This window comes from Phaethon aethereus (genome assembly GCF_964289735.1).
Source record: "Phaethon aethereus genome assembly, chromosome: 1".
Classification (NCBI taxonomy): domain Eukaryota; kingdom Metazoa; phylum Chordata; class Aves; order Phaethontiformes; family Phaethontidae; genus Phaethon; species Phaethon aethereus.
In genome coordinates this window covers 63,215,833-63,228,475 of record NC_138575.1, presented here as the reverse complement: position 1 = coordinate 63,228,475, position 12,643 = coordinate 63,215,833, and the positions used below count along the sequence as shown (strand labels likewise).

Here is a 12,643-nt window from a genome sequence, read left to right as displayed (position 1 = left end):
ATCAGTGATGGTTGTAGTGCCTCTGTGCTAACATTTAAGAAAGGGTAAAAAATGCTGCGCAACAGCAGTTGGGAGAGAGGAGTGTGAGTACATGAGAGTTAACAACTCTGCAGACATCAAGGTTAGTGAAGGAGGGGATGAGGTTCACTGGGCACCAGAGCAGGGATTCCCTTGCAGCCCATGATGAAGACCATGGTGCTGCAGGCTGTCCCTCTGCAGCCCATGGAGCTCTGCAGTGGAGCAGATATCCATGCTGGAGCAGGTGGATATGCCCTGAAGGAAGCTGTGACGCCATGGAGAGTCCACACTGTAGCAGGTTCCAGGCAAAACTGTAGCCCATGGAGAGGAGCCCATGCAGAAGCAGGTTTTCTGGGCGGGACTTGTGACCTCATGGGGGACCCATGCTGGAGTGGTTCTTGAACTACAGCCTGTAGGAAGGACCTGCACTAGAAAAGCTTGTGAATGATACTATCCCATCGGAGGCACCTCGCACAGGAGCAGAGGAAGAGCATGAGGAAGGAGAAGCAGAGACAAAGCATTAAGAACTGACCACAACCCACATTCCCCATCCCCCTGTGCCACTTGGGGGAAGGAAGTAGAAGAGGTGGGAGTAAAGCTGAGTGTGGGAAGAAGGGAGAGGTCCTATTCTGATTAATTGGCAATGAATTACATTAATTTCCTTAAAGTCAACTCCGTTTTGCCCGTGATGGTAATTGGCGAGTGAACTCCCTGTCCTCATCTCAACCCCACAGGCTTTTAATCATATTTTCTCTCCCTGTCCTGTTGGGGAGGGGGAGTGATAGAGCAGCTTGGTGGGCACCTGCTGGCTAGCCAAGATCAACCCACCACAGTCTTTTGTGGTGCCCAATATGGGGCCTGAGGAATTAGAGATAAGGACAGTAATTGGGACAGGTAACAGGGAAAATGTGGACTGAACATTGCTAGAGTGGAATAAGTATGGGGAATTTTTGTTTCTGTAACTGTCGTGAAGGAATAAGGAGTGGAGTGTGTGTAAATTGTCTGCCTTTGGTGTTGTGGTGATGCTATTTTGATTTTGGTGTGGGGAGTTCTTTTTGTTGATGTAAATGAAGTTTGTGAAGATTGAGAGATGAATACTATATTTTTAATGATAATTCTTAAATATGTGATTCACAGAGTCAAGGAGTGGAAAAGGGAGATTAGACAAATGTTAAGAGGCTGATATCAAATTGCTTATTTTAGTGGAGCTTGGTGTGGAAGAACATTTTATGAAGCATGTAGAGGGGTACATTACCATTACTAATTAAAAAACAAACAAACCAAGAAACCCTATATGTCTGCCAAGTGAATTTGAGCTATATATATAAAAGAGCATCTGTATTGTTCCATTAAGATCTCAGGACAGCAAAGATTAATGCCCTGTGCTGACTTTCACGCATAGCATGTGTGTTCTTTTTTTTACTTTATGGAGAAACCCCCAAACCCTGATGCTATAGTTTTTCAGAAAAATTGTTCTATATTCAGAATAAAATCTAGTTTTGTTAGGAAGTTGTGTTTTTTTCCATATGTATTGAATAATTTCTTTGAGTGCAAATTTAAAACATGATCTTGATTATAGAGCTGAAAATGATGTGTCCACTAGCTCCTGGGAAGGCTGCTTCCTCATAAAATGTACCTGAAAAGAGTTACTTTCTTAAAAAAATATTTGCTTTTCTCCTGGCTGTGGCAGTTTTCTTCCATCATTGCTCAGTTTTCCTGCAAATACCTGTTTTATAAGAATCTAGAGCTCCAGGAAAAGTTATTACTTTCTGCAGCAGGAAGCACTACATTGTGTTGAAGCCTGCATGAGTGACTAAGAGGAATTATGATTAATTTCTTCCTGAAAAAATTACTACTGTAAATGAAGTCTGGCTGGTATTTCTGGAACTAACCAGCATAGTCTGGAGTAGCTAATGGTCACTACCCTTGAAAGACTGATCAACTATTTTCTTGAAAAAAATAATTTGAATCATTGATTTTAAGCTTACTAATAAACAAGACTTTTAAGGCAAGGATTGTTGTCTTGCTTTCAGTTCTTACTGTGCCTTGGACAATAGGATTTTTAGTCCATAGTTAGTACACCAAGTCACTGTTGTTGTAGTACATAAGATTTCTGAAGGTCGTCTTTTGGCAGTTAGGAGATTATGTTATATTCTAAAGATTATTTTTTTTCCTTTGTGTATAATCAGTCAAGATGATGCCAAATTTGTACTTTCATCATTGAGACAAATTTACTGTGACACACATGACACTTTATAAAAATCTGTGATGCAGTGATGTAATGACTGAAGAGGTTCAGAATAAATTCTGAGGAAATTAAATGGTACAGAAATAGGCCAATTCTGTAAAGCCAAGTAATAACCATTTCTGTAATTGCTATTTCTAGCTATTGATTATAACTTATAGTAACCGACTGACGTGTTGCTATGGTTTCTTGAAAGCTACATACACTAATTGATGTAATCAAATAGAGAGAGAAATAGAATTTGATCTTTTCAAGACTGTGTTTAAAAGCAGTTAACTGATTAGATAAATGCAGATTTAGGATTTAGGACCTGATTCAGGTCCTTCTGAACAAAGTCAAGCTATTCAGTGTTTCTGTGTATTGGTAAATAAGAAAGCCTATAGTCTTTAAAATATGCTACTGTGTATTAAGCACTAAATTTCTCTGTGGAACTCCTACTACTTTTAAAGAAAAATGTAACAAACTTGCAATTCTTGCAGTCCCATAGTGGCTATGGAATTCTACATCTGTACTGCTGACTGTAGCATTAAGCACTTCCAGATGTGGATTATTATTTTCTTTAAAGAATTCTTTATTCTTGTGGAAAATCATGAGGAATTAATCCTGCTCCAAACAACAGGAGATTGTGCCAAGTACCTCTGTTGTCAAATCTTGATGGAAATCTCACTTTTAACCAACTGCTTTAGCAGATTCAGTTAGTCAGAGGAGTTGGAATTCACCAGAATATATTTGTGTACCCCATAGCACTCAAATTGGTTGTGAGAAAATAATATGTTAATTTCTGCTGTGTGGTTTCATCACAGAATTTAATATTTATCTGTGTGACTTGCTCATCAATGTATACCTCCAGCTGGCAGTGATCTTGGAATGAGGAAGAAACTTTCCCATGGGCAGGTTCCCCATAAATGCTTACTGTGAAAGGGAAGGAGGGGATTCTCACACCTTATGCTGATATGGGTGCTTTTGGAGGTGAGCTATTGGTCTGGCTTGCTGACCTTTCTTATTGTATGTTCCTTTTAATTTTATTTACTCTCAGCCGAAATTGCATTCCATAAATCATGGCACTGCGTATTGTGGCAGAGATACTATAAAGGTCTTACTAGCTCTTCTGGATGAGGAAGCTGTCAATCCTCCTACCCAGAACAAAGCGGAACTATTATATGATGATGAAAGCTTAAACTTGTTTGGAGTCACCTCTGTTTTGACACTCTTCAGGTGAGTACTAGAAGGGTTTTTGTGTTTGTGTTGTGTGTGTTTACTTTTAAAGGTCATATACTGAGTGGCTAACAAAGCATTGATATTACTAATACAAAGCACATGACCAAAGTACAGTCTGTTGTGAGGTTAGGTGTAAAGGCAAAGCATTCTTAAAACAGCCTCAAGTTCTCAAAAGTATTCTACCTCATCATTTGCATTTTCTGTATCTTCAAGATACTTTTGTAATATGGACTTTTTGAGGTAGTACTTTTCTGGGATGCAGAAAACCCATGAAGGAATATCCTTTGCCACAAATCACCCATATACTCACCTCTTAAGTTTGAACTCCTGGGTTCAAATACTGCCTGTTCAGTAGCTAATTAGATTACTATTCAATTTGAAGATGCCTCCTTTGTCTAGCTATGACACAAGAGATTTGTGGATTATATCCTGTTTTCTTCCTACATACTAATTATTTTGTGGAGACAGTTTTAAATAGTTTAAATAGAATCACAGAATCATTAAGGTTGGAAAAGACCTTTAAGATCATCAAGTCCAACCACCAACCTAACACCACCATGCCCACTAAACCATATCCTGAAGTACCACGTGATCTACCAATCAAGATAGTATTGCACAAAGTATATTGAAACAAATTCACATGCTTGAAGATTTATTAGTAGGTTCTGTAGCTGATGGCGTAGATTGACTCTAATTTTGAAAGTTGCTTTTGGGGAAGAATAAAATTAAAAGAGGGAGAGGAGAGGGAAGAGAAAACTGCCTGGTGGCCAGCTGGGAAGTAAAGCAGCCGGGGTTCCCAGGCAAGCATCCTCTGTAGTACAGTGGTTGGTTCCCAATTGTGCTTTTCCTAGGGTAACTATTGTCTTCATAAGGACATGCTCAAACCCCTTACTGGTTGTCCCTGCTTTTGATGCCTTTAGTGGTGACTGGAGCTTCTGTTCTTCAGAGCAGAGGCTGCGTGGACAGTTGCTTATTAAGCTCTGTTCATGCATGTTTTTGGGTTCCCTAAAATAAAAGCTACAATGAAAAGGGTAGGAAAAGCGGGGAAGAAGGGGGTGTTTCTTATGCTGGTGGCAATTGTTTCCTGTGAGAGTCCACCATAACAACACTGTTAGAGTGTGCAGGTACAAGGCTGTGAGGATAACAGCAAGGAAAGAAAAACAGTGATAGGTCCTAAATTGGAAGATGGGGTATCCTAAAAGTCAAAGAATTTAAGGGTTCCATTAGATTTATCATTTGACCTTTTATGAAACCAAAGGAATGAGTATATTCTAATGAAACTTTAAAAAATTAGTTTCACTAGTAAGAATTCTAAATAAACCTGGAATAATCTTTAATATAAAAGGCATCTTGTAACAACATATTGTGGAATATTTCTTTCACCTCCCAAATATTTGTGGATAGCTGTAGCTATACATTTATATTTCATTATATACAAGCTTAAAAAACCCTGATTTCTGTCTTTTATTTCTCCACTACTTCAGATTCAGGAAAATTGATCCACAGTAAATTAATGAAACAATTTAAAAAGTAATAAATGCCACCATGGTTGTATTTTTATCAGAATGAAAAGAAGCTTAATCAGATTTAAGTTAATGCTCTATGTGAACAGAATCAAGGCCCACCTGAATTATTCAGAAATAAACCCTGCTATTATTCAGAGCTAGAAATCTTCTTTTTTTTAAGTAACTCTTTAACTTAAGATGGGTTTTATTTATGGCATATAAATACATATTGATATACAAATGTATATCTATTTATTTATTGATATTATTTATGTTTTAGAGTTAAATTTTGCATCATCATAGAGCAAGTATTTTCATAACTTTCTGCAATAAACGGGGTTTTTTTTTGCTTTTGCAGGTTCGACAGATATTCAGGGTTTGGGGCAACTTTTTGTTTGCTGCTTGTTTGTCATCTTCCTATCTTATGAATGTTGAAGCCAATCGTTGCTTCTTACTCATTTCTTTTCTTGATTTTTAAAGTTTCCTTCTGTTTAGGGAGTACCCATGTAGAACTGGTGTACAAAACAAAGAATCTCTTGAAAACCCATTTCTGTGGGTGCTGAAAAGGAAACTAACCTATCCATGGACTGGAGAAGCAGTGATGATTTAATCAGTCGCTTATCCTTGAGGAATCATCAGTTGTTGGAAAAGTGGGATGCTGATGATTTTGTCGTTATGGGTTACAAAGAAGACTCATGAACCAGAAAAACAGTGTAGATGGGAGCATGCTGAAGCTACATATTTCTGCAATTTAAATAGCAAAACCATTGCAAAGTCCTGCAGAAATTTTGCACCACAGACAAATAGAAATAAATAATGAGTTAAATAAAATAAATTTTATTTATGGAATAATTGAATAGTGAGCTAAACAAATAAAATAATGAGTTATTTTTGAAAAAACTGTCCTCATATGCACACTGGCATGCCATAAGTATAAACAGAAGTAATTATTTACAGATGCAGATTAGTTCTTATTTCAAGACCAAAAAATTCTTTCTCATATGCATCAATAATTTTTTTGCATTATATGCATAAAATTTTTTTCATCAATTTATGTAACTAGTCATATACTGAAATATAGGAGGGTGGAAGCATTTTGTTTTAGAGTTAAATGTGAGTACTTCTATTGAAAAGTGTGTTAATATGAGGAAAATTATTCTGGATGCCAACCAGATGCTATTCAAGGGGGTGTAAGTAGAATGGTGACTTGGTAATTCATCACCAGATTTACAAATAATAATACTGTGGCTGTGTACTGTGGCTACAATATTGTTTACAATATTGTAAACAAACTGCGAAATAATACCATAAATTGGAACTGTAGGTTTGTTTTCATTAGGCTGTCTTAAGTTGTCACAGTACATGTGGTTAGTTAAGAAGGGAGAGAACAAAGTAAGGTTTGAAGAGTGAAGATACCTGCCTTCCTGTTTCTGAGTTACCATATCAAGTTCCTATTTTTCTTAACTAATTGCTCTTACGTGTTCTAAATACTTATCTCTCTTTAATATAGATCTCCAGCACAATCCAATGGATCTTCTCCAAAACCTCTTAGACAACGTATTCAGAGATCTATGGATGAAAAAAAAATTAAGGTACTGTGTAGGAATTGTTGTATGACTACAGATGCACTGAAATAATAATGCTAAAATGAAAATAACAGTGTTAAAATTCTCAAATACTTGGCTGAAATGTATTCTATAGCTAAAGAAATGTAATTGTATTATCTTGTGGTAATTGGCGCAACTCAAACAGTGTTGCAATATGAATGGAAATATCTAAAACTCCAGAAGAGAAAGGCTTTAAACTTAGAGATCTTCATTAGGAAGTACTTTTTAATGGAGATATACTGAGTTAATCTGTATCTCTTCATTTAACCATCTGCATATTTCAGGACTATAGAAATAAAACTGAAGCTATGTGAAAACAGAGATAAAAGCTGAACACAGGCACCTGATTTCAGTTCTTATAATACAGGCATTCTAAAAGTGTAGTAAGGACACTTTCACTGTGATTTTTGGGACGCTTTTTATTTGTAACATTCTGAGGACGTTGCTTTGTGAACAATAAAATTAAGATGCTAATGTTTGCTATTTTGTAGATGAAATGGAACATAACGAGTATGTTGGTGTTGTGAGTATGCTATTCAGGGAACAACTTCAACGTTTTGGAAAATTGCAGTCTTCCAGTGTACTGCATTTTACATAGTCTTTTTTCCTCAACTTTGTCAAACTTAAATATTGGGACTATGGAAAGAGACAGAGCTTGTATCTTCCATAGGATTTCAACAGTGATAAATGAAAATAGTGACTTAATATTTTTCCTGTCCTGACAACAGGTAAAAATACAAATGTAATTAGTATATGAGGAAGGAAACAGAGGTATTTTAAGCCATCAGAATTAGTTCTAGAATAGCACAATGGAAAGTATCTTTCTGGCACTAGACATGAGGGGAATATTAACATATTCGTATTACATGTCTGAGAAGTAGAAAGTCATTAAAGGAAGTAAAATGAAAAGCACTGTCAATATTTCCAGCATGTGTTTTAAATATACTCCAACTTCATTCTGAGTCTTTTTTTTGGAATTGGGGTGGGGTGGATGAGGGGCTTTTTGGATACATGCACTAATTATGATGAAATTTAGCTTAAAACTCATAGGCAAATTATGAAATATTGAAGATGATAAAGGTCTTCATTATATTAATTTTATGATAAACAGCATATTTCAATTGCAGCTTTACTCATTAAATAGCAAAAATGTGATATGCTGTTTGCATAATACATTGAAATAGATCGTTTTCTTATATAAATGGAGGTTTTGTAATTGGATTCATGAACAGTTATATTCAGTATCAAAGTACAAAAATTATCATCTGAAAGTAACTACCTGTCACATTTGAGACCTTTTCTGGAAACCTACAAAGTTTTTGACACAAACTATTAGAAATTAGTCTTGAGGCTGATTCACGTTATGAAACTATTTTTACTTTTCAAAAAATACTTCTTTGCTATTCAAAAATACCAGATTGGCTACCATAATTTCTGTGCAGATAGTAGTTCTTTTAGAGGTCTCTGAATAATTGAATGAGCTTTACTTTCAGGAGCAGGAATGGTATGCAAAGGTTCATCATGACACTGTCCTGTGCTGCTTTTGTAGTGCATGACACTAATAAGGATTCTGTGAACTCTTATGATTCTTGTTAATACAATACAAGAATCTGACTTTTTCTGTAGGACTCTTGTCCTAGCCTTGCTTCACCATGACTGATGAAATAGAATGTACCTGTAGCAAAATGGAATGAAACACCTAATGTTTTTAGCCAATCATTTTTGAGATCTTTTCAATCAACTTCTAGAGCTGAATTTGATGCTCAACAGGTGCCTAATATAATTCAAAATGACTATATTGAAATACAAATCACCTTTTGTCTTATGAAAACCAAAATTCAAAGAGAACAAGCAACAGTTCTGAAGTCTGTGGTTCACACCTCTAAACTTTCTTTGGCATCTTGGAAGACTGTAAAGCTTGCTTGTAGTGTTATCTTTTGTAGATTATATCTGTGGTGGTGGACTCTCTTCCCCTACATTAGCGATGTGGATGGTAACGTGTGATTAATATGATAAACTTAATGGCTGCTTGGAGCTATACGACTCATATCTTAAAGCAACATTGAGGCTGCTAAACTGCCTCTAGTAATCAGAATCAGTTTTCTTTACAGCTTTCTTCCAGAGTATCCTATGGTGCCCGAGAGACAAAGTACAGCATGGAACTGAGGCCATATATCTCAAGATGTTTTTTCCCTTTAAAAAAGTGAAAATAAAAATCATGCAGCTCAGATTATAAATGTTCCTCAGTTATGTATCCGCATAGAGTCCTCTTACTCAAGATAAGATGTCTGAGTGTTTCACATTGTTTGCAATTCTCTTCTGTGTATCAGCCAAACAGTGCCAACTAGACTAGAATTTAGGAAAATTTTCTATACAGAGAGAGTGGTCAAGCATTGGAACAGGCTGCCCAGGGAGGTGGTGGAGTCACCACCACTGGAAGCGTTCAAAAAACGTATAGATGTGGCACTTCAGGACATGGTTTACTGGGCTTGGTGGTGTTGGGTTAATGGTTGGACTTGATCATAAAGGTCTTTTCCAACCTTAATGATTCTGTGGTTCTGTGAACTAAACTACACAATATGCTTGTGAAGTCTGGCATTACTCTTCTGCTATACCTCTTCTGGTATTCCTATGTTCACTTCAGTCTTGCTTCACCTCCTAGTCAACTAAAATTGCTGTTGCCAAAAGCTAATGACTTTTCTCACTAAAACTCAGTTCTCTGCAATCATCTTTGATCTCCATCCTCTAGCATAAAATCCTGCTTTCTTGAAATGTTAATCTTTCAATTTGTCTTTTTCTGGTTTTCATTCTACCTTTCTAACAACTTCTAAAGAGTTTTTCACATGTTTCTACTCCTTCCTTTTCTTCCTTTTTCTGTGAAGATGTTATAGGGCCCTGTCTTTCCCTTCCTTCTCTTTCTGTACCTTCTTTGTGGATGAATACATCTACAAACAGAAGTTCAGCTATCATCTTTATATTTACAGTTCAGATATACATCTGACCTAAATGTTCCTTCTGTCAAAACTGACATCTTTTATTACTTCTATTCAATCCTGTGAATACACAGCTGTTGATCTTAAGATAGTATGTCTGTCTTTCCTGTATATTTAACATTGAGAACTGTCCCCTACCTATTACTTTTTCCACTCCATAACACCTGTGGATTATATTCTTCTCTATCCATATGTCCACTCAACTATAATTTATTATAGGTTCATTTTGCTTTTTGATGTGCTGCTGTGTATTTTATTTGGACTTGATAGTTGCAGCTTTGGCCTGTCTTTCTTCACTGAGATTGCTGTACAAAAAGTTATTGGAGTGATTATATGCTGGATGCCATTCTTCTGTTTGCATCTCAGTCTGTTCCTTTAAGTTGTAGATACAAGCTACTTGTTTTAACCTATCCCAACCCATTGATTATTTCTGATTTGCTGCTTTGAGATATCTATCCTTGCTTACATTCAGCCTGCAATACCAATCTTCATTGTTCGTTTGTTACTTTTCAGACTAGCTCCTTCAGCTGTCTGTTTTATACAGTTTCTTATGGCTGAAGAGATTTCCTATAGGTATCTGCAGAACTCATCCTCCTTTAAAACCTTGTTCAGTACCTTTAAATCAACCTCTCCCCAAACCTTAGCAGTGTTTTGTGTTGAGGTGGATGCCCATTACAATGACTAATTTCAGTTCCTTTCTTTATGAATCCATACATTTCTTGTCTTGGATTGTAATGTCTCTTGATAGAAATAAATTTTATTCTGTCTTTACTGTGCAGCACATAGCACAATGAATTCCTTGTCCATGACCATAGATTTCAAGTGCTGTAGTAATATTTATCACCTTCCTACACTAAATATCAGTCTTCATTATTACTTCATACAACCATCTTGAAATGTGTACAGGTTGCTTGTAAAATTCACAGTTGTAAACTGTTATGCATAATGTACTCATTTTAACAATCGACTCAGAAGAGATACCATACATATGTTGTTTGAATAAGACAATAACAACATGATGTTTCTCCTCAATGTCAGTGATTCTTCTGAGAAACCTCTTATGTAGCATGTATGATGGTAGCATTAATTCCATAAAATTGTCCTAAGGGTCTTGTTACCATGCTGCCTCTGATAAGTTGTTAGATAGTTAGTCTACAGTACAAATTTGTGATCTCTCATTTGAACTTGTCCCATAAAAGTATCCTTTTCCATGATATTTGAGAGGGGAATCAAAACACAGTAGTGATGATTAATTTGGTGGTTTGCTGAGTCCCATCAAGATGCATGTGTTGAATAAAGAAATTTAGAAAAATCTAGTAAGTGAAAGGAGAAACACGTCTCTTTAAAAAAAAAAAAAAAAAAAGGGGGTGGGGTGGGTGGGGGTGTCATGCCCTTTCCTTCCTTAAGAGGAACTGATCTCTCAACTTCTGCAGAATTATGTGGAGGAGTGCAGATTGATAATATTTAGGCTTAGTGCACAACATCACGCATATGTGTTTAGTGTCTAAAAATGTGGAGAGTGGATAAAGTAAACAGGTAGCTTTGAACTGGTGTTTAAAAATAAAATAAATCTGTGGGCATCTGCAGTGTGCTGAAACAAATTCCTGGCAACAATGAAAGACAAAGAAATATTTTTGTCTTTCAATCCCCATTAAATACTGGGAGAGATGTGGAAAGATCACCTAACTATAACGGTGTTTGTTAGGAGGCAAAGCTGTCACTCTTATTTGTTGAGGAGAAAGAAGTCTAGGGAACTAGCATGTTGCATTTTTTCATTCCCTCTACTGGAAGAAGTTAAGAGTAATAGTAAGAAACTCAATCTTCCTTTGAGAGACAAGAGTTTCAAGTTTGTTAGCTATTGTTTAAGCAGAGTGTCTTCTGGTGAATGGTATTTTGTGGAAGGAGTCTTTAATTCAGAAAGGCCTATAGAACATCTATTGAGTTATGCCTCTTGTTGTCAGTTGTCCTTATCGCTCCTTTCTGCTTTATAAAAATATGTAGAAAGTTTAATTGGACAGGAGAGAGGTATTTTATCGAAAAAGGATTCATCCAACCTTACATCTGCTTCTTTGAATCATACTTCCATTTGTCTGAAATGGATCAATACCCTATTGTTTGACTAAATTTGTTGATTTCAATGGGGTTATGCAAGCCTTGCTTATTGGTGAGTGGGGAATGGAAGGACTGTTACAATCACCTGCTTTGTGTAGGTTAAAGAGCAACTTAAGACAACAAAAATATGGCATAATAAGATTTTCATCTTTCTTCTGCACCAGAAAAGATTAGTTGGACTTTCAAGCTGTAGGTGAAAAAACTGTGCCTGAACTAGTGGGACTGGGTGAAACTGAGAACTTCAGGAGTTAAGAAGGAATGAACCAAAGCTATTAGGCTGTGAGCATGCAATATATGAGAGAGTAAGAGATCTTTTTGTGTAAACTTAAGATTGTTTTGGCCTTTTGATACACTGTTTTAGAAATCCTGCTGCATTGTTAACACATTTACCCTGAAACAGCTGCAAGGAGTTTCAGTAGTTTGGCATGTTTTTTTCTGAATGTAACTGGAGACAACCTTTCCTATATGAGGCACTATTTCCCTCCAATTGGGAACATAACTGTAGTTTTAGTTTTAAAAAGAATTTGTGGCTTAAGAACTCTAACAAATGTTGGCATGCTTGAAGTTCATTGTAATTTTACTGTGTATAGAAATCCATCCAAGGAAAAAGCTTCACAAAGCAAAAAATCCCAGTCTGCCTTTCTCATGTGACTTGTCTGTATGAAATGACTAAAAATCTAGCTTCATGTGCTGCTGTTATTTTTCATTGCTTCGTTCTCTAAATGCTGTTACTTGTGAGAACTGTTTTGCCTATTTGTGATTCCAGTACAAATAAACTGACCTGGAAAACTATCAACAGGAAGTTATCAAGAGTTTTCTGTATGTCCACTATAACTGTGAGCAGAAAATTCATAGTAATAGAGAAAACAATATTCCTCCGGTAGTAGTCTCATCTATTTTAGCAAGAAATATTTATTTCTAAGTAGAATATATTTATGGTGAGCA

The 12,643-nt window shown here is 36.2% G+C and overlaps 1 protein-coding gene across 1 annotated transcript in view; it reads left to right on the top strand.

The window, feature by feature from the left end:
• The window catches only part of PARPBP (PARP1 binding protein), a gene marked incomplete at both ends in the record, with an annotated part of 47,877 nt that overhangs the window by 29,994 nt on the left and 5,240 nt on the right, over positions 1-12,643 (top strand). The window contains 2 exons of the mRNA XM_082011542.1: positions 3,300-3,478; positions 6,497-6,578. Coding sequence (XP_081867668.1) covers positions 3,300-3,478; positions 6,497-6,578 — 261 coding nt within the window. The remainder of the gene's footprint in view (positions 1-3,299; positions 3,479-6,496; positions 6,579-12,643) is intronic.